The 20,788-nt window shown below is 34.8% G+C and overlaps 1 protein-coding gene across 1 annotated transcript in view; it reads right to left on the minus strand.

Moving 5' to 3' along the window:
• Positions 1-19,263, minus strand: part of LOC114332980 (ubiquitin-like protein 3) — a gene marked incomplete at its 5' end in the record, with an annotated part of 79,503 nt that extends 60,240 nt beyond the window's left edge. Inside the window, one exon of the mRNA XM_050651953.1 lies at positions 19,252-19,263. Coding sequence (XP_050507910.1) covers positions 19,252-19,263 — 12 coding nt within the window. The remainder of the gene's footprint in view (positions 1-19,251) is intronic.
• Between the last annotated feature and the right edge of the window lie 1,525 nt (positions 19,264-20,788).

The following is a 20,788-nucleotide window of genomic DNA, read 5'->3' on the forward strand; positions in this document are numbered from 1 at the left end:
TCCTCTAACCTTTCAGTATTGCAAAGGGCAAGACTCAGAAAATCATGGCTAAAATTCTATCTAATGTCTCCCGGTCTAATAACTAATTTCTGAATTGAAACCGAGTGATTTTGATTGAAGTTGATACTAAAGAAAGATGTACTGATATTGAAACGGCAGTGTTGTGAGTGTTAACTTTTCAAAAGGTTGTTAGTTCACTTTTTGATCATCATCTGCTTCTTAATATTTTTTTAAATTTCCACAAAAACCTCACAATATCCAGTAGTCTAAATTCAGCTTATCTCGTTCATTCGGACAATAACCCACATTGCGGCTTTCCGCTCATCTACCCGATAATTGCAAGCTCGGCGTGGCATGATTCACGATTTTCAGTTTGATGCACATGCACTGAAATGTAGCCGATCTACGTAGGCCTGGATCCCGCGTACCAAAAAAAAGTTTATTAATAGCAAGCTGAAAATTGGTTAATAGCTTAACGGTGTCTAGTCGGACAAACTTTAATGTACGTTAACACTGGAACAGGGTAAGTTTTAATTGTGGAACAGGTTACCGGTTTCGAACGTCAGACTACGAAAACGTCCCATGTATTTTGTCGGACAGAACTTCCAATTGATTTGTTACCTTTTCATTAAACTCTCATGCAAAAATCAGATTGCTACTTACCACCAAGATAATGCCTGTCATTTGACATGTTCTACGTGTCAGACTTATTAAAATGCCCAACATATTTGTCGGACAAACAGTTTTCATATACAGGGTGAGTCATGAGGAACTGTACATACTCCTACCTCGTATAGAGGCCCCTATGAGGAATAACAAATGACCATTAAAACGTGTCTGCTCCCATTGTTTAATAATATACAGGGCGAGTTTCGCATTTTGACAGAAAGGACATCGCACACATCTTATGGAAAATATAATGTCACTCAAATTCAATAAAATTTATACGAATAGATTCGTTTTATATTAACGGTCAATTCTTATCATTGCTCCAACTCTTAATTATGATTAATTACAGCGCAAATTGCAATTAAAGTTTATCGAAATCACATTTTTGGAGTTCATAAACGTGTCAGTTATAATCACTATTGCTCTGGATGCTATTCAAAACAGCTTAAACCCCGCTGAGCCTAAGCGGATTAGTGAAACTATTATAATAAGATGCTTAATAGCCCGAGAAGATTTATGAAGTTACCGATAATCTGGGTATTTTAAAATATTTTTTCTCTCTCTGACTTATGTACCTACCCATTTGATTTCAGATTGATTTATATCAATTTCTGCTCTTATTATTGAAAATTAAGAGTTGGCGCAATGATAAGAATTGACCGTTAATTTGAAACGAATATATTCATATAATTTTATTGAATTTGAGTGACATTATATTTTCCATAAGATGTGTGCGATGTCCTTTATATTCGTCATAATTTTTGAACGGTCAGATCGATGTGTCTCTTATTTTGGTCAATCGTCACACTATTACCACCTAATCAACTGATTTATTCAAACTAGAAAAAAATCAGGTCCGGCTTTAAAAAATTAGTTCGTTTGGGTCTTAGAAAAAATTTCACCTGTATACGCTTTTTGAAAACTCCAATATTAATTTTACAAATTAGACAAATAGGCAATTAAAATGACATATTTATTTTTTCCCCACACGATTACTTAATTTTTTATAAAAAAATCAAATCTGACTATGACTTAAAAATTTGGTAAAGTGAACCATAGATTAAAAAAATTAACTTTTATTACAAAAATTAATTTTTTTAAACAAATATTTTATTTATGTTACCGCCCAATCAACTGATTTATTCAAACTAGAAAAAAATCAGGTCCGGCTTTAAAAAATTAGTTCGTTTGGGTCTTAGAAAAAATTTCACCCTGTATACGCTTTTTGAAAACTCTAATATTATGAATTTTACAAATTGGACAAATATACAATTAAAATGGCATATTTATTTTGTGTGGCACACGATTACTTAATTTTTCATTAAAAAAATCAAATTTGTCAATATCGCAATTTTACCATAAAAATAAAAAACATTAAACAACGTTTTTCTTAAAATTAAATGTTTCACCATTTTTTTTTTCTATAACACGTCTAGATCTAAAACTCCCCATAACATTTCTCTTTGGACTCTATAGTTTAACGTAGACGTGATCAAATAGATAAATTTTAAATTTTTTCACTTAATTTTTGCGATTTAACTTTGCAATTCACGAATCTGCACCTTTTATTTTTTAAAATTCATAACTTTTACGAGAAGAAGACTGAAAGTCTACAACAAGTGTCATAGTCTTCACAATGGTAAGAGAAATGTGCTGTAAAAATTTCAGAAAAAAAATGTTAAATGGAACGTTGTAGCGAGTTAAACCGTGATTTCATCTTTTTTTTTTTCATTTTTAGGTTAAAATTCCGATTTTGACAAATTTGATTTTTTAATAAAAAATTAAGTAATCGTGTGGGGAAAAAATAAATATGCCATTTTAATTGCCTATTTGTCTAATTTGTAAAATTCATATTAGAGTTTTCAAAAAACGTATACAAGGTGAAATTTTTTCTAAGACCCAAACGAACTAATTTTTTAAAGCCGGACCTGATTTTTTTCTAGTTTGAATAAATCAGTTGATTAGGTGGTAATAGTGTAACGATTGACCAAAATAAGAGACACATCGATCTGACCGTTCAAAAATTATGACGAATATAAATTTCTGTCAAAATACGAAACTCGCCCTGTATATTATTAAACAAGCGGAGCAGACACTTTTTAATGGCCATTTGTTATTCCCCGTAGGAGCCTCTATACGAGGTAGGAGTATGTACAGTTCCTCATGACTCACCCTGTATTACATAAAGTTTGCTATTGAATAAACTTAAAAACAACCTGCTAGTTTTCACAATCATAAACTTGTCCGAATGGCACGTTCCACAATTAAAACTTGCCCTTTTCCAGTGTTCCCATACATCAAAGTCAAAGTTTGTCTGGCTAGACACCGTTAACCCGGGAGTAGTCGCGCTCACTTCTGTAACGTGAATAGTCGTGTGTTAGATTTCATCTCACAATACGAATTTAAATAAGAATTTACAACAAATTTTTATTTTATAGTATTTTTATTTACTTGCTATGTTAGAAATATCATTTCTAACAATTATTAAAGCTAATGGGCTCTCCCCAAAGCCATAAATTCCACAAAAAGAAGAAGAAGAATAAGAAAAATACCTACGCATTACTACACCCTTCCTCGAGGCACTTACGAAATTTTTTCAAAATTGCAAAATTTTTCATCAAGTTATGGCGAAAAAGGATAAAATGTGAGATTCTATCAACGGCGCGACTACTCGCGGGTTAAGCTATTAACAAATTTTCACCTTGCTATTAATAAACTTTTTTTGGTACGCGGGATCCAGGCCTAACACCAACCAGCGACAATGTTACCATCCGAATTGCTCGATTCCTTGTTTTGACGGTATTCTGGGAACTACTAACACGAGCAGAAATTGTCTCTCAAACATGATTTTCGAATAAATCGATTTTTATTATCTAATATATATCGGAATTCTCTAGTAACAACACATTTTCGTGTCGCCACCATTCAAAATGAAGGGTACAGGTAGAGACCGACCGATTAATCGGCTTCGGCTTCGGCCACCTTCGGCCAATATTTAAACCTTCGGCCAAAATCCGGCTTCGGCCAAAACGAAGCCGAAGGTTTCGCCGAAGGTGGAATAATAAAATGCTCTGAGAACACTATACCAAAGAATACATATCTCCCAAGAACCGACACAAACGGATTATCTATGAACTAAATTTTTATGCGCATGTGCCAGATCGGCCATTTCTCAATTTGTATGAATGGCAAATAATTTTGGTGACATTTGTCTTATACAGGATCGGCGTTTGTTGTCACAGTTGTTTGTTTGGCTTGGCTTGGCTTGGTGTTAGTATTTTGTTTTTATATCAGTTTGTAGCTCATAATATTTTGTATAGACTTATTTTCTAGGTTTTAAGTTTAGTTTTTACTTTATCTGTTTTATTTAATAAAAAAATCAGGAGGATACTGTAATGCTACATGAATCATTTTTGTGGGGTTGTAAGTTTTATATATTAACAAAGAATTCATATCTAAAGATTCACACTGTGTCCGGTAATTTTGACAACTGTCACAGTTACTATTTACTATGCCCATTAAGTGATTTTTAAGATATCCACAAACATAAGTAAAAGCATTTTCTGTGGGAATATTTTCTCTCCTGTAGCTGGTGTCTGAAATGGGTTTTGGTTGATTTTGTCTATCAAATATTGTTATTTAACATCCAGTAAAACTTGATTTAAGTCATTCATGCAATTCATACTTCCTGAATGTAAATATGTTTACCAGTACAAAGCCCTTGAAAATTTAATGGTGTTGGGTTACACAATCACCAACCTGTTGCCTGATACTGCCAAAAAGTTTTCTAAACAGTATTTATTTATGCATCTAGTTTTTAAATAAATAAAGACCAGTTTTGCCAACATGTCCCACAACTATTAATTGTTAATAGCCTACAACTATTAATTGTTAATAGCCTACAACTATTAATTGTTATTTTCCAACATTTATGCAATTTAATTCTTTTTGAGATATCTTGATTATGTGCAAACCTAAATTAAATTTAATAAACTATGTTTCATTAAATTGTTTCTGTAGTTTGTATAAAACAATAACTAGGTCAAATATATAAAACAATTTATGACTGACTACTTGAAATTCAGGATTTTCAGGAGTAACATTATATTATAATTTAGCTAATTCAAAAAGTTTGATCCAATATCACTTGAAATTGTTTCAACATTCAAGTTAATGCTTGATAATTGACAATACACTCTTCATAATAGGTTTACATTCTCTTGATTATACTTGCGTTCCAACAAAAAAAAAGCTAAAGACTGCTTTCATATGGAATATAAGCTTCTGACCATAATGATCAAAACGTTTCCATATATTCATAAAATACGTTAAGACCGCGTCCCACCATCAAATAATTTGATCAAACTGGTTTGAGCAAACTGAAAGTGACAGTTAGTGACGTCACATCCTGAGTGTTCATTGTGGATAATAATGAAAAATTTTAATTTTAAATAAAGTACAAACAAGTTAGACAACTCAATACAAAAAATTTGATCAAACTAGACTGATAGTGAGAGCACAGATTTTTAGAATTTCAAAAAAACTGCAATTGTGACGTCACTTTGACGTACTTCCTCAAGTACGTCAAGTTTGCTCAAACTGTTTGATCAAATTATTTGATGGTGAGACGCGGCCTTTAGACTTTAGGGACATTTCATCGATACATAAAATGCAGGCTTGTCTTGTTCTAACATTGTCCGTGATGATATTTTCCAAATCGTACGTTCGCTATCTTTGTCATACAACGCACTCTGTCGAACAGAATGTAGTGACAAGAAGTGACAAACAACGCTATGAAATATTTGACACGGCTTCAGGAATATTTGCTTTGAATGGGGTTTGTATGTTGATTGTCTAGTCACAGATTGAGTTGTTTATTAAATAATATTGATTGTGTATTTGATACATAATTGATTTAAGGCGTGAAATTAATAAAAAGTTATTTATTGTTTATTATTTATGGAAGATCCAAGCAGAGAACGAATATAATGAATTAGGAAATACCTCGACAAACAAGTAATTGGTCCTAGGTTTTCACCCAAAGTAATCGAAAGTAGAACTGGAAGCGATATTGGAACTCTTCGTGTAACTTTGCGTCGATTGATCTACGATTTTACTAATTTTGTCATCTTGTTTTACATTTATATCATATTTTGAGTGACTTTAAAGCAGTACCCACGGTTGTAACTCTAAAACCGAAGTCCGATGTCAAATTTCTCATCTTTAATACCATCCATGGGTTATAAGCTTTCATTCGACACCTCATTTGTCATTCTATCTGTATAGTAACTGAGAAGTTGTATTCGCGGTCGGACGGATATCACTTGTGCTATTGCGGTGACTTTAAAAGAGTACTTCCGGTCGCATTTCTAAAACCGGAAGTCCTAGGTCAAATTTCCCACCTTTAGTACCATCCATGGATTATGAGCTTTCATTCGACACCTCATTTGTGATTCTACCTGGTATAGTGACGGAGGAGTTACATTTCCGGTCGGACGGACAGATAGTCTAGGTCAAATGTCTCACCTTGAGTACCATCCATGGATTATAAGCTTTCATTTGACACGTCATTTGTCATTCTACCTGGTATAGTGACTGAAGGAGTTATATTCGCGGTCGGACGGACAGACAGCCTATTAGGTCACACCAAGTCGTTCAAATTATCACCAACTTGTTCACACTTTTTCAAAATTGGTGAAAACAACAAATTATATTTTGTATCGTTGTATAAGCCAAAAAGAATAATTAGTGAATGTCACGCCACTATAATATATTTTATTATTGGTCTTTCAATGCTAAAATCAGGATAAAAAAGGTATTTTATCCATGGTTTTAATCAATATTATTCTCACCATTACTTTGTGTTGTATTTGCAACCTTTTGTAAATCAAAAATAATTCCACCTTATTAAGAATGTCAACAAAAGCCGGCCCTGCATGCAACCTTTTTCTCAGTGCAACTAAAATTTTATTGATACACGCCAGAAATGTGCGAGACTTTTCTCAGTGTACTCGCGTGTACACTTGCCAACTCGATACTAAAATTAAGTACATGCTAACAACAAAAGAATCGCCGTCCGTGTCGGTTCTTGTGAGAGATATGTATTCTTTGACTATACTATATAAATATTTACACCCTATTTTATACCCTAATAAACTAAAACGTTTTACAAACTTTCAGGTAGTAGGTAGGATACAAATTTTAACAATAGGCCAAGATGTCTCAAAGATCTTGATTTGAAGATTTCTCACGTAGTAAAATTCTGAAAAACTATAATAATTTTATTGTATTTGTTAAAACTCAAGTTTACTGATGTTTTGACTACCTAAATATTAATGGCAAAACATCGACCATCCACTATCCCTACTATGAATGCAAATATTTAGTCACCTTCGTCTTCGGCTTCGGCTTCGGCCGAAGGTATCCTACAGGCCGAACTTCGGCATCGGCTTCGGCTTCGGCCAAAAAAATCACATTCGGTCGGTCTCTAGGTACAGGCAAAGAAGGTGCTATGTCAAAATAATAAGTTTCGAGAAAAATGGCTTTAAAGATTAAGACTCTCTGGTGTTTGTTTATTATTTATGCACTGACGAAAACTCGTTCATTTACTAAATTTGCTGGAATTACAGCGATGGCATCAGCCTATGTGTACAATAGGACATAGCACTTTTTTCGCCGGGACCGCTTGCTTCCTTAGCCTGACTAGAGAAATTAAAATATATTGTTATTCCTGACTCAATACGTTCATAGCCGGTGATTGATTTATAGAATGGTAGTCGAGATCTCTGGCCAACAGAGGGGACCAGAAACTCATTTTCTGCAAAAATTGACATAGCACTTTCTTGGCCTTTACCCTTCAGTGTGTTAAAAAAACTTATTAAAAAAGCAAGCAAAAGATGAGGATTGATCAAGACCAATATACGGACCAATTTAAAATCCGGAAGGGTGTCTGCCAAGGCTGCAAGGATGCTTTTTAATTTATATGTGGAAAATATATTCGCTGAAGCATTAGAAGGCACGGAATTTTAGGCATAAGGTGAACGGCCTACCAATTAGCAACTTACGCTATGCGGACGACACAGTGATTATAACCGACAATTTGGAAGATCAGCAGTTACTATTAGTAGGTGAATAACATAGGTAGAAACTATGGCCTCAAGATCAACATTTTAAAAACGAAATATATTAGCAGAAATCCTCCAAAAGACTCGATAATATGCATAGGTGACGACCGTATAAAATGCGTGAAAACTTTTAAATACCTTGCTTGGCACTACAATCAATGACCAATGGGATCCACAACATGAAATAAAAACCCCAATACAAACGGCATGACAAGCTTTTATGAAATTCAGACCGCTCCTATGTAAACAAAATCTAAATTTCGAAATACGCTACAGAATGGTCAAGTCCTACATATGGTTCATCTTGCTTTATGGAAACGTGGAGTTTAAAAATAACATCAACCAACAAACTTGAAGCATTTGAAATGTGGTCATTTCAAATGGAAAGAGAACTTTTTGGATTAATTAAGAAACGCAAGGTTAGTTACCTTGGGCACATATTAATAGGAGCAAAATATGAAATACCACAGTTAATCCTACAAGGTAAGATCGAAGGTAGTAGAGGAGTCGGCCGCAAACAACTATCCTGGTTAAGGAATATTAAGGAATGGGCAGGAATACACAACGCAGGAGAGCTGTATCACGCAGCCTAGAACAGAGCCTAGAACCTTAGTAATGAGGTAGTCGCCTACGTACTTTGGTGTACGGCATCTTAAGAAGGATAAGTTAATTGTGCTTGTGAGTGTGTCGCCACAGCTGGCGACCGGGGCCGGTCGACCGTAGAAGATCAAAGGAGTATCCGTGTTAGCGCATCCCCTCTTCATACCCCACTAGACGAAACCGAAGGAGAAGTGTGACGGAGAGCGTATTTAACACGAAGAGGAGAACCATAGGATCAGTTATCGTATAGGGCTTTTCATTCACAGTCATTTGTTTCGAGCTTCTGTCGTATGTCGTATACTCCGTGTATATTAATATTATACACAGATTAAAACGGTTCAAAAGAACGCAATTATTTTGCCTTATGCAGAAACCAAAAATTGTAAATGTATCGTAACATATTATTGTCCCATCCTGTAGACATAAAAATATCGCTTCATATGCCAATCGAATGTAAGGAATTTATTTCTGTCCAAAAAAACTTGAGAATTTGAAGTTTATCCGTCTTGTTAAAAAAAGACGTTATTACATTTTACGGTCATAGGTATCTATATTCGATTTCCTGTGTTCAGTTTGTGATGTAAAAAAGAGATACAATGTAGCTAATGATCATTTTGGCTCCACGAATCCTGGGAGTTACATAGATACACATACGTGCTAATATCAATATCAGAAAGCGCGGGTGTTAATTGTGGACTCAGCAATACCTTTCTTCGAAATGTTAGAGCTAAGTAAGGTTTACTGACATGCCTAAATGACCCTATTGGTTAAAGAGTATAATTCCCTACCAAAGAGGTTGGATTTAGAATGTGTTTTAATTTTCCCTATTGGTTAATAAATAAGTGTAGGAAGCTTAGAAATTCTTTTATCCCAGTGAAGTCCAGTTTTTGAAGTTATACTTGTTTACGATCGAGGGTGAAATTTTATAATTCCCTGGCGCATGCGCAGACAGACAGTATGTAGTTCGTTGCTAATCTTTCAAATTATGTATGTATCAGCGCAAATAAGTCATTAAAAGAATATATTAGTATTCTTAGTAAATGTATTATTTATTATAATTTTTGTGTCTTTGGATTTGTCTTCCTCGGGCGTAAGATAATAAAATATCTATTTTTATACTGCACTTAGATCTATTTGTCACCGTGGTGTGTAATTATATCCGACACGTCAATAGCACGGGGCTTGATAGCTCGGTTGGTATAGCATTGGATCAGAGATCGAGAGATCGCGGGTTCAAATCCCGGACGATTCATATTCATTTATTTTTTTTTATTTTTGGTATTGTTAAGTTTTGGTTAATTTTTGGTAAGTATTGTTAATTTTTGGTATTGTAACTGTTAATTATATTTATTTCGTTGAAATTATATAATAAAAGTATAACTTCTTGCGTGCGTACAAAGTACACACAAATTCTTTTTTTTTTGTCTGTGCCGAAGTTAGGCTCAGATGGAATCTTGAGTAGATTCTGTAGTGAAAGTAGCAAGAGCGATGTGTTTGTCGTAAATACGATACCGGTATATTCTTGTGTTGTTGTCCCGGTAATATAAATGGAACAGTGTCTCTAGTAATGGCGTAGAGTATGCCTTTTTCAAGAATAACTTAATTCAAGCTTCACGGGACATGTTTCCCGACCTTTTAACTAAAGATCAATTGTTTAATTTTTTAATCATTAAAATGATGAAATGCTTCATTGATAATCAAATTAAGCAGTTATTTTTTTAAAAATAAAAGAAGACTATGGAATTTTATCTTTCGTATAAAAACAATTTGTGTAATAGTATTTTCGATCAGAAACTGTAAAGTGTTAGTGAAGTGTCGCTCTACCAGAGTTCCAGCCGAGCTACACAAAGCTCCAGCCAACAGTACAACCACAGATCATCAGGTATTTGTAACGAACTGTTTAATTCCTTTTCTTCGAACTTTTGAAAACGTGAAGGACTTAATATGTTTATTCACTTCTTGCCAATTCAGTTTTGCTTTTTAACTACTTTTTTTTTTCTATAAATAAACAATGAATATGTTTTAAACTTATATGTCTTTTTATTTTGCACAATCTATCTCTGATCCTTATTGTCATAAAACATACAGCCTATCTCAGACATCAATGGTAAGTACCGATTTCTATTCAATGGAATGCTGTTGCAAGTAGTTTTTTCGTAATTTTTGTATAGGCATATGGCAGTATATTTTGAATTGTTGATGGTGCCCAATAATTAATACTTTTTTCTTAGTATTAAATATTATTTCAAAAACTCACTCCCTTAATTCTCTGAGACTGTAGCTTACCGGGATATTACGAAAAGTTATGTAGCACAAAGTTTATCATGCCTATGACATAACAATACTATCAGTATATTTTTATATTTGTCTAATTTGTCAAACAACACAAGAGAAATAACTCACATAATTCAAGAAAACAAAGGTTTAAAAGTTTTGAGGCGTAATACGAATAACATCGGTAACAAAAATATGTACAAAATCAGAAACAAAGATAGCAACATTGCCACGGATAAAGCCGAAATCCTTAAGGTTGTCGAATCGTTTTATCGCGAAATGTATGAGAGCACCAACGAGAGTCAAGATCAGCCCCTGCCCAAAATCACAAACCAGGGATCAGAATTAATGCCAGAAGTAACACCACATGAAGTTAAAAAGGCACTTTCAGAAATGAAAAATAATAAATCCCCTGGCGATGACGGAATAGTAATCGAGGCAATCAAACAAGGTGGAAATAAAATTATCCAGGCTTTGGCCAAACTTTTCACCCAATGCATTTACCAAGGAAAAACTCCTTCTCAATGGAACAATGCAGTCATTGTTTTATTACACAAAAAGGGTGACATAACAGATCTGAAAAACTACCGTCCTATCAGTTTGCTATCACACATATATAAACTTTTCACAAAAATTATCAAAAAAAGACTGGATATAGCACTAACGACCACTTAATGGTAATAAAAAACCTAATAGAGAAGTCTGCGGAATACAACAAACCATTGGCACTGATATTCGTGGACTACGAGAAAGCATTCGATACCATAAGCCAGCAGAAAATGTTAAAAGCATTGACAGAATGCCGAATAGACCATCGCTACATTAACATGATCAAATATATCTACCAAACGGCAACGGCTAGCGTAAGACTGTCTGAACAACAAACAAATACATTCTGTATACAGCGAGGAGTACGGCAGGGAGACACCATCTCACCAAAGCTGTTCACAACCCTTTTAGAACACACATTTAAGAAGGCAGATCTAAACGAATATGGTATCAATATAAATGGAGAGAAGCTCAGTCGTTTGAAATTCGCAGATGACATCGTCCTTATAGCCGATCGTATGGATGATGCAATAATAATGTTGAACAAATTATATTACGCTTCCTTAGAGGTCGGACTAAAGATTAACATCAACAAGACGCAAATAATGACTAATCTGGTGCTAAATCGTAATATTGTTGTTGATGGAATGAATATTGAGCAGACTGCATCTTATAAGTACTTGGGACATGAAATTCGGTTGGGACGAGATAACCAGACGTGCGAACTCCCACGTCGCATAGGATTAGCCTGGGCAGCGTTTGGTAAACTTAACTATGTATTTAAATCGGACTTGTCCATATGCCTCAAAAGGAAAATCTTTGACCAATGTGTGTTGCCTGTACTCACTTATGGAGCCGAAACATTAACACTAACAAAAAAGGTAGTGAACAAAATTCAGAGGGCTATGGAGCGCCAGATGTTGGGTGTCTCCCTGAGAGACCGAATCCCAAACGAAGAAATACGGCGTAGAACAAAAACAACAGACGCTGTCGAAAAAATTGCGTCGCTTAAGTGGAATTGGGCAGGACACGTCGCCAGATTGCCAGATAACCGATGGACAAAACGTATTGTCGAGTGGAGGCCGCGAGAAGAAGCACTACGGAGCAGAGGACGCCCACTAACCAGATGGGCCGATGATTTGAAACATGTTATCGGTAACTGGATGCAAGCCGCACAAAATAGAGATAAACGGAAAGAGCTGAGGGAGACCTATGTCCAGCAGTGGACGCGTACGGGTTGATGATGATGATGATGATGAATTTGTCATGCTACAAGATTATACAACATATGACAGAAGCTCGAAACAAATAACAATCGACGAAAAGCCCTATTGATAACGATCAGTTAACGTATTAAATTAGGAATAGCTCAATGGCAGAGATGCACCGTATTGAAGTGGTACTTTGCCTAGGTAGGCGTCGCAGTTTTAACGTGGCGTTCCACCGGAACCGTTACCGCAGTGAGCGGTAGTAAGGATGGACGGGTGACTGTGTGTCGCTGTTGAAATGCGATGTCTCCGAGTCTGAGATAGGTTGATACCATGTAGCGAGATTGTTGTTGTATTATATTGTGTTGTGTATTGTGTATCGTTTTAATATTACTACCCGTTACAAGTGTAGGTTTTGAACTGATGATTTTCATATAATTTAATTTTTAATTATCCGAATATTTCAGTTTGAATCCCCTTTTATTAGCCGTGTAAATCGAATTCGAATTACACACCAACTTTACATTTAATAGTACATCATCTCGTTTAATAATAACTACAGCTCTCGGTAATTGGACTAATTGGATTATTTTTAACCCGCTTAGCGAACAACGCGAACTACCACGTGCATGCGTTTGGGTAATTAGAGATATGTACGTTAGTGCGGTAATCATAATCATAATAATATCATTATTTCTCTTGTTAAAGAGATACAGAATTAAACAGGAATGTTATTTGATTAAGAGAAACAAACTAATAATCTTGCGAATTTATATATTAATACCATCAAGTGGTGAATGTTTGTGAGGTACAGTTGGAAGGTAATTTGGTTAGAATGTGGAATGTGTATTGTGTATTGCTATAAGCGTATACGTGTATACATATTATTTAGGTATTTATATACTATAATAATTCATTAAATAAGTGTGTAAATACTATAAAATATGTATCATCTTAATTTCTATTAGTTCTTAATAGTACATTATCTCGTTTGGCAATGAACGGGCTGACGCCCTGGCAAGACGGCGCTCATCCACTCTGCCTGTGGGACCGAAACCTGCTATTGGGGTGCCCTTAAGTTAGGGTGACCAAATCATAAACCTGAAAAAACGGGACACATACAAGGAACAGTAGCGCACCTAGAATTTTTCTCTGGGGGATGGTTGGCTTGGTCATCGAAATTTTTCGTATTTTTTGTGAAAGACACGTTACATTTTCCTACTGTTCTTTATATATGTTTCAAATGCCCTGGAGGAAAGGGGGTTTAAACCGCAAACCCTTCCTAAGTGAGCCTCTGCCAAGGAAGGTTTGAGGCGATACTCAAACAGGGAGGGGCAATTGAAACATGGTCTTTTAGCTAATTTGGGACCTATAAATCTTTTTCAAATTTACCTTTGAATATGTAATTTACGTACGATTAAGAATGCAAAACAGACAGATCACAAAAAAACTCTGCCAGAATGACATGGATCAACAACCCGTCAGAACAAAACACGGAAGAATACAAAATAGTGAGAAAAAAGCCAACTCAACAAATAAAAAGAAGCAAAATGACTGGTTTCGATGGAGGATATTTTACAAAAAAGTCAAAGCAGCAAAAAATACCTCCAGCATTAAAACAAAAAGACTAAAAAACCAAAAGGGAAAAACCGTATTTGAAGACAAACAGATCAGCAGAATATGGTAAGAATATTACGAAAAAATGCCATTCACTACTATGAAGAAAACACACTGCAATGAAGAAGTAAGACCGTACAAGATAACGACGAAGTAGAAAGAAGAAGTACAAAAACAAATATTAAAAACCTTGGAAACGGGAAAGCAGCAGGAAAAGATGAAATAGCAGTAGAATTAATAAAATACGAACGAAGAGAATTACATAAAGAAATAAACCAGCTAATACAACAAATATGGACAAAACAGACTACCAGACAATTGGAACTCAGGTATTATACTCGTAGTACTTATGTATAAAAAAGGAGATCGGGAGAAGTGAATGCATATTACCAGGGAGGTCGACGTCGAAGATTAATTGCATACATACGGTGGAGCAAATAATTCAAAAATCGAGAGAGTACAACAGAGAAATGCACTTAGCTAATTATTGTATTCGTAGATTTTAAAAGCGCTTTTGATACAATCAATGGGACCAAAATGATGCGAGGAGCTAGAACTAGAGAATGTTGGAATCCCAGAGAAATTAAGACATATGCTAACAGTGAGCCTAAAGAACACCAGAGCAAGGATCAGTTTCAACGGAACAACTTCTAAGAAGATCAATGTAAACAAAGGCGTAAAACAAGGTGATTATATCTCCCCAACACTATTTTATCTGATGGTAATCATAAGGAGGACAAACTTTGCAAACAAAAACATTATTACACATCAACTTCAACTAAAAAATGACACTTATGAAAGCAGTTGGAAAATTAGATAAGGAAACGAAGAGAATAGGACTAGAGATAAACCAGCAGAAAACAAAATACATGACGACAGAGAAGGATAACACAACAACTCAGAAATATCTTATAACACAGAACCATAAATTTGAAACTGTATCCACCTCTAAAAACCAGAAAAGAAAGAACAGAGAAAAGAATTCTGAAAGGCATAAAAACATTCAAATTATTAGAAATCTGCTGAGAAGCAAGACTCAGAATAATATGTCTATATAAAGGGTGTAACAAAAATACAGATCATAAATTTAATCACATATTCCGGGACCAAAAATAGTTTGATAGAAGAACCTAACTTACCTTAGTACAAATGTGCACATAAAAAAAGTTACAGCCCTTTGAAGTTACAAAATGAAAATCGATTTTTTCCAATATATCGAAAACTATTAGAGATTTTTTATTGAAAATGGACATGTGGCATTCTTATGGCAGTAGTATCTTAAGAAAAAATTATAGTGAAAGTTGGACACCCCTTAAAAAATTTATGGGGGTTTTGTTCCTTTAAACCCCCTAACTTTTGTATACGTTCCAATTTAATTATTATTGTAGTGCCATTAGTTAAGCACAATGTTTTAAAAACTTATTTGCCTCTTAGTTCTTTTTCGAAAAGTCAGTTTTTATCGAGATATGTTGAATATTTGTCAAATCCACCACATATTATATATGGTTAAGTACGATTATGGATTGATTATGGAGACTTTTTAATAATATGAAAATTTATCTATGATTTACATTTTTAGGTATATTTTGAACCATATTAAAAAAGAAGTCACATCTCGATAAAAGGTGCTTTATCGGAAAAATACAAACAGGCCAAAAGTTTTAAAAACACTGTGTGTAACTAATGGTACCGCAGTAATAGTTTAATTGGAACGTACACAAACATTTGGGGGGTTTAAAGGCACAAAACCCCCATAAATTTTGTATGTAAACATATTAAAAAAGAAGCCGCATCTCGATAAAAACTGCCTTATCGAAAAAATACTAAGAGGCAAAAAAGTTTTGAAAATAGATAGTGTAACTAATGGTAGCACAATAATAATTTAATTAGCACGTACACAAAAGTTTGGGAGGGTTTAAGGGAACAAAACCCAATAAAATTTTTAGGGGATGCACAAATTTCACTATAATTTTTCTTTAAGATGTCCCTGCCATAAGAATGCCACATGTCTATTTTCAATAAAAAATCTCTAATAGTTTTCGATATATTCGAGAAAATCGATTTTCATTTTGTAACTTCAAAGGGCTGTAACTTTTTTTATGCGCATATTTGTACTAAGGTAAGTTAGGTTCATTCGAACTATTTTTGGTCCCAGAATATGTACTTTAATTTATGACCTGTATTTTTGTTACACCCTGTATAAGACCTTAATAAGACCTATTGATATAGGATGGAAATAATGATGATGAACAAGAAAGAGGAAGATAGCTTTCTGAAATTTGAAAGGGCCAATTTGATGAAAAATAATGAGAACAATATTGGGCCACAATGTAACAAGATAGGGAGAAACAAAAATGAAAACAAATTCCGAAATTGAAGAACAATTAGAGAGAAAATAGTCAGATACATAAAATCAACCAAACGCAAATACGGGACATTTAGGCGTCCCGAGAGACTTTGTCGGGACCACGGGACAAATCGTTAAAAAACGGGACAATCCCGTTTTTACGGGACGTTTGGTCACCCTACCTTAAGTACTAGTCGGGGTAATCTCAAGGAGCTTCTTCTACGGAGGTTCCAGGATTCCTGGTCTAGTTGTGGAGGTATGAGACATGCTAAGCTCCACATACCGGGGCCCTAAAAAATTTTTACAGCCCGACTTTTTCTTTTAGACGTTAGAAGATGCTCCCTGTTGGTCATTATGTCAGCGGTCACTGTAGACTCCGGCGACACCTTCATCTGCTTGGATTGGCGGATGGCCCACGGTGCCGTCTATGTGATGAGAAGGAGGAAACCTCCTCACCTGTTCTCTAGAAGTATCCGGCATTGGACTATCAAAGGTGGCCTATCTGGGTTCGGCCTTTATGCAGCTGAGGGAGTAGCCCTTGAAGAGACTGTAGCTTTCTGTGAGGCCATAAGGTTGCTGAACGATTGGACGTTTAGGGCGACAGGAGGAGCTCATATTTGCAGCCCCTGCTGATTACAGTCGAAGACCAGGTTCCCATGGACCTAGTGCGTATGGTAGGGTCGATACAATGGACCCACCGTACGAGGTCTAAGTGCCTGAAGGACTCACAAGTGGGCCCTGCACTTAACTTCGAAATAAGTTGAGATATCAAAAACCAGCAAAAAAAACCCAATATCCTAAGTTCGCCTGGTTCTGGAAGATATCGACTGCACCAGAGACTGTTGATTAATCCAGTTCTGATAATTATTGAACCTTTATTCTGAACCTAACACTGAACGAATGAACCATTAATCAGTTTTAAAAAATAAATTTATTTACATTAATCCACGAGGAAAATAAACTTCTGTAGCTAACTCGATACCATAACCAAAAAAATAGTTAAATTCCTTTGTAAAAGGTATATTTATAAAAAAAATCCTAAAAAGACTACATCACAGAACGTTTCCGGATTAATAAATCCATCATCAGTGCTTATTACAGGTTAATTTAGATGCATGAGTCACCAAGATATTTGGGTGAAAACCATTTATATGTTTTTAAATCGTTTACTTATATTATGTTAGTAAAAAGACGTGATGTTTAAAATATTCCTGGACTTAATTTCAGGCGTCCCAAGACTCCTTTTACCTTTTACAACCTTTAAAAACCTGTATAAGATTTTTTCAGCTGTTTTTTTCTTTACTGGCCTATTATTAGTATATTAGTAAATACGCGGTACAAGATTTTCACAATTTTATTCCACAAGTCACAATGGCTACATTGTGATAATTTTAATAGATATTTTAAAAATACTAACTGTATTTTAAAACTAGAAACTTGTCCGAGTAATTTTTAGGACTTTCAAGGTTTTTACTACATTTTTTCGGAATATATCCGCTACGTTTAGATTCCACTATCCATTATATCTAGGCCATTGTCCTTTACGTCAACAATAGTCATGTAGCGTAAAATTGTCATAAACCTATCGGTAAAATTGAACGATAACTTCCGGATTAATAAGCCACATTTTACAGTGACTTGTTAAATGATAATAATTATTGTTTCTAACAATGCGGATATTACGTCAACGTGAGATATAACTGACCAACATTAACAACATTCCTAATAAAAAATATTATTCTCATAATGAGACAAATATGCTTGAGAACTATGAAGAGTCAGACACTACGTTTACTATGGGCGAAAAATAAATAAAAACAAATCCAGTTTTTATTGCAAGCAGCCAACTAACTTTAAAGCCGGCCGCTCACGATACTGACTGCGGCGTCGTTCAATTTTGTCGAATTCGAATAACTGACAAAAATTTTGATCGTGTGTGACCGTGCATCCAACAAAATCGTCAAGGTACGTATCCATACGTGGGTGCTCCGTGCTCGATGTAGCTGGTCTGTGTTCACTGAACTGGCAAGAACCACAAGTTCTTATCGAGCAGGGAACCATGTTGCCCTTTGAGCCCTCCTAACACATTCAATCTTTTAACATCGACTTGTCCTTTGATTCTTGAAAATCGAACTTAAATATTATCATGCACGTAGAGTTTTTAGCACGTAGCGTAGTGTCCGAAAAACCTGATTTTACTGAAAGGTGTCTAATACGATACGTTCCAGACACTGTGAATTGTTCATATTTAAAACCATTAAAATGAATATTTTTCGGAAACCAAACGCTACGTTTCTGGATTCTGGTAGGGGAGCAAAGTATGCTAAATGTGCAGTCACTCGAGCGCTTTGGGGACCTATTGGGTTGTGAAGAGTATGTCCTAAAATCAAAAAAAAAGTTAAGTAAAGTTTTTCATTTTAGTGGGGACTTTCCATTTTTAATTTCATTTTCCATTTCCAACAATCTTTTTTTTTTAGATTATAGCGCCATCTTTTCATAATTCGAAAAAATGTCTCGAATAAAAGTTACTTATTTCTACGTAAGGAATCCAAATCTGCAATAAAAAAATGGGGGCTCCCATTTAAGATTTTAAAGTAACCCCTTTCAGTTTTTCGATCTGATGTTCATTTCGAGAAATATCGCGGGATTAGTATTTACTCCATGTAATAATCTGACGCGCTCGATTAACTGCAAAAATCCCCGCTCATTCGCTACCTGCATGATAATATGCTGCGACCTTTAATCATTTTTAAAACTTTCTCGGCATTTTTCTTTTGGGTTTTTGTTTGAAAAGCTAATGATATTAAGTAAACGTATGTATTTATTATTCGTTTTGCATTTCACTAATTCTAAAAATACTTACATTTTTACGTTTTTACTATTTCACCTTTTTATTCAACTAACCTGGAACAGAAAGATAAATAATTAGTCTTCCAGTTGAAAGTAAAGTGCTAGTTTACAAAGTCATAACATAAAATATCTAAAAACGCCCATTATGTAAAAACAGACGCCATCTAGCGCCAACAAAAGGGAGAGAGAATGTCATTATATTAGGTATTAGGTTTGCTTCTATTTCATTTTTCATTCACAGTGCCACTGTGGCACTGTGCACTGGTGCACTAGTCTGTTACGGACTGTAGATAAAGCCAGCCAATCATGATTCTGCGGCGTCGTTCAATTTTGTCGAATTCGACTAATTGACAAAAATTTTGACCGTGTGTGACTTTGCATCCCACAAAATCGTTACAATTTTACTACAGCACAGAAAATATGGTTTCGATGCTGCAGTACTGCGTATCATCTACGATTTTGTCGAACGACGCCGCAATATCGTGAGTGGCCGGTAAAACATAATATGGTACAATAAAGTAGTACAATTCAGTAAAAAATATCGCTCCGAAGCTTTTTTGAAAAAAATTTCATAGCTGGAATTTTGTAAACTTAAATAAAGTATATCCGATGTTGGATATACAGTGCGCTGGAACACGTGTTACCCCCCCCCCCCTTATTAACTTATTTATTTTTAGCACATAAGCAAAACGCTCGGACAGGTCGATTTTTAAAATAATCATAGTATATTATAGCAACAATGTTTCGAACTTTACGCGATCCGTCTTCAGGTGACAGGCATAACTTTGATTTTTTTAAATGGGAAAGTACATCATGTGACACCTCATTTAAAAGCTTTTGAAATAATGATTACAAAAATGTATAATACTTTAATCCTATTTGAGAGCGTAGGCGCAAAATTTCAGTCGAATTATTTTTAAATGCATTCATTTTTTCGAATCCTGAGAAAACTAATAAGTATTTTTAAAAAATTTAAACGCAGAATGAAATATTACAGTATTATCGAGGGTCCAGAGTCCATAAGAACTTCTATAATGTTTATTGAAGTTATACTTCTTTAGGCGCATTGGGAGTAAATTTACATGTGAGCGAATTCATCAAAAGTCTTTGTCCTGGGCGCGGCTGAAACGTTATATGTGCTCTGATTGGGTAATTACAATGACCTGTCAACAATTGTTCAATATGTCGGTTATTTTATTAATACGTCAATGGTTATGGGTAAACAAATGTTGTGTAGGTAAGTGTTTCAGTATTATAATAAGTAAAAAATTACTTAGGTACTTACCTATTAGGAAAATGTACCTACCTAGCAGGTAATGCTTTGATTTGCATAATTTGATTACCAACAAAATTTCTACTAATCTTCATCTAATATATTGTTTTCTTACTCTACGTTTTGTTGTATTTTAATATTTTAATTCAACAAAAATCAAACTAATTTGATTAAATTCAGAACTGTCAAACAGTAAAACATTCAGTTGCCCTATCTTCCCACATGACAGCTAGCCCCAATGCATTTTTATTATTTTTTTTATACATTTTATGATTGT

The sequence above is a fragment of the Diabrotica virgifera genome, chromosome 5, assembly GCF_917563875.1.
Source record: "Diabrotica virgifera virgifera chromosome 5, PGI_DIABVI_V3a".
In the NCBI taxonomy this organism is placed as follows: Eukaryota; Metazoa; Arthropoda; class Insecta; order Coleoptera; family Chrysomelidae; genus Diabrotica; species Diabrotica virgifera.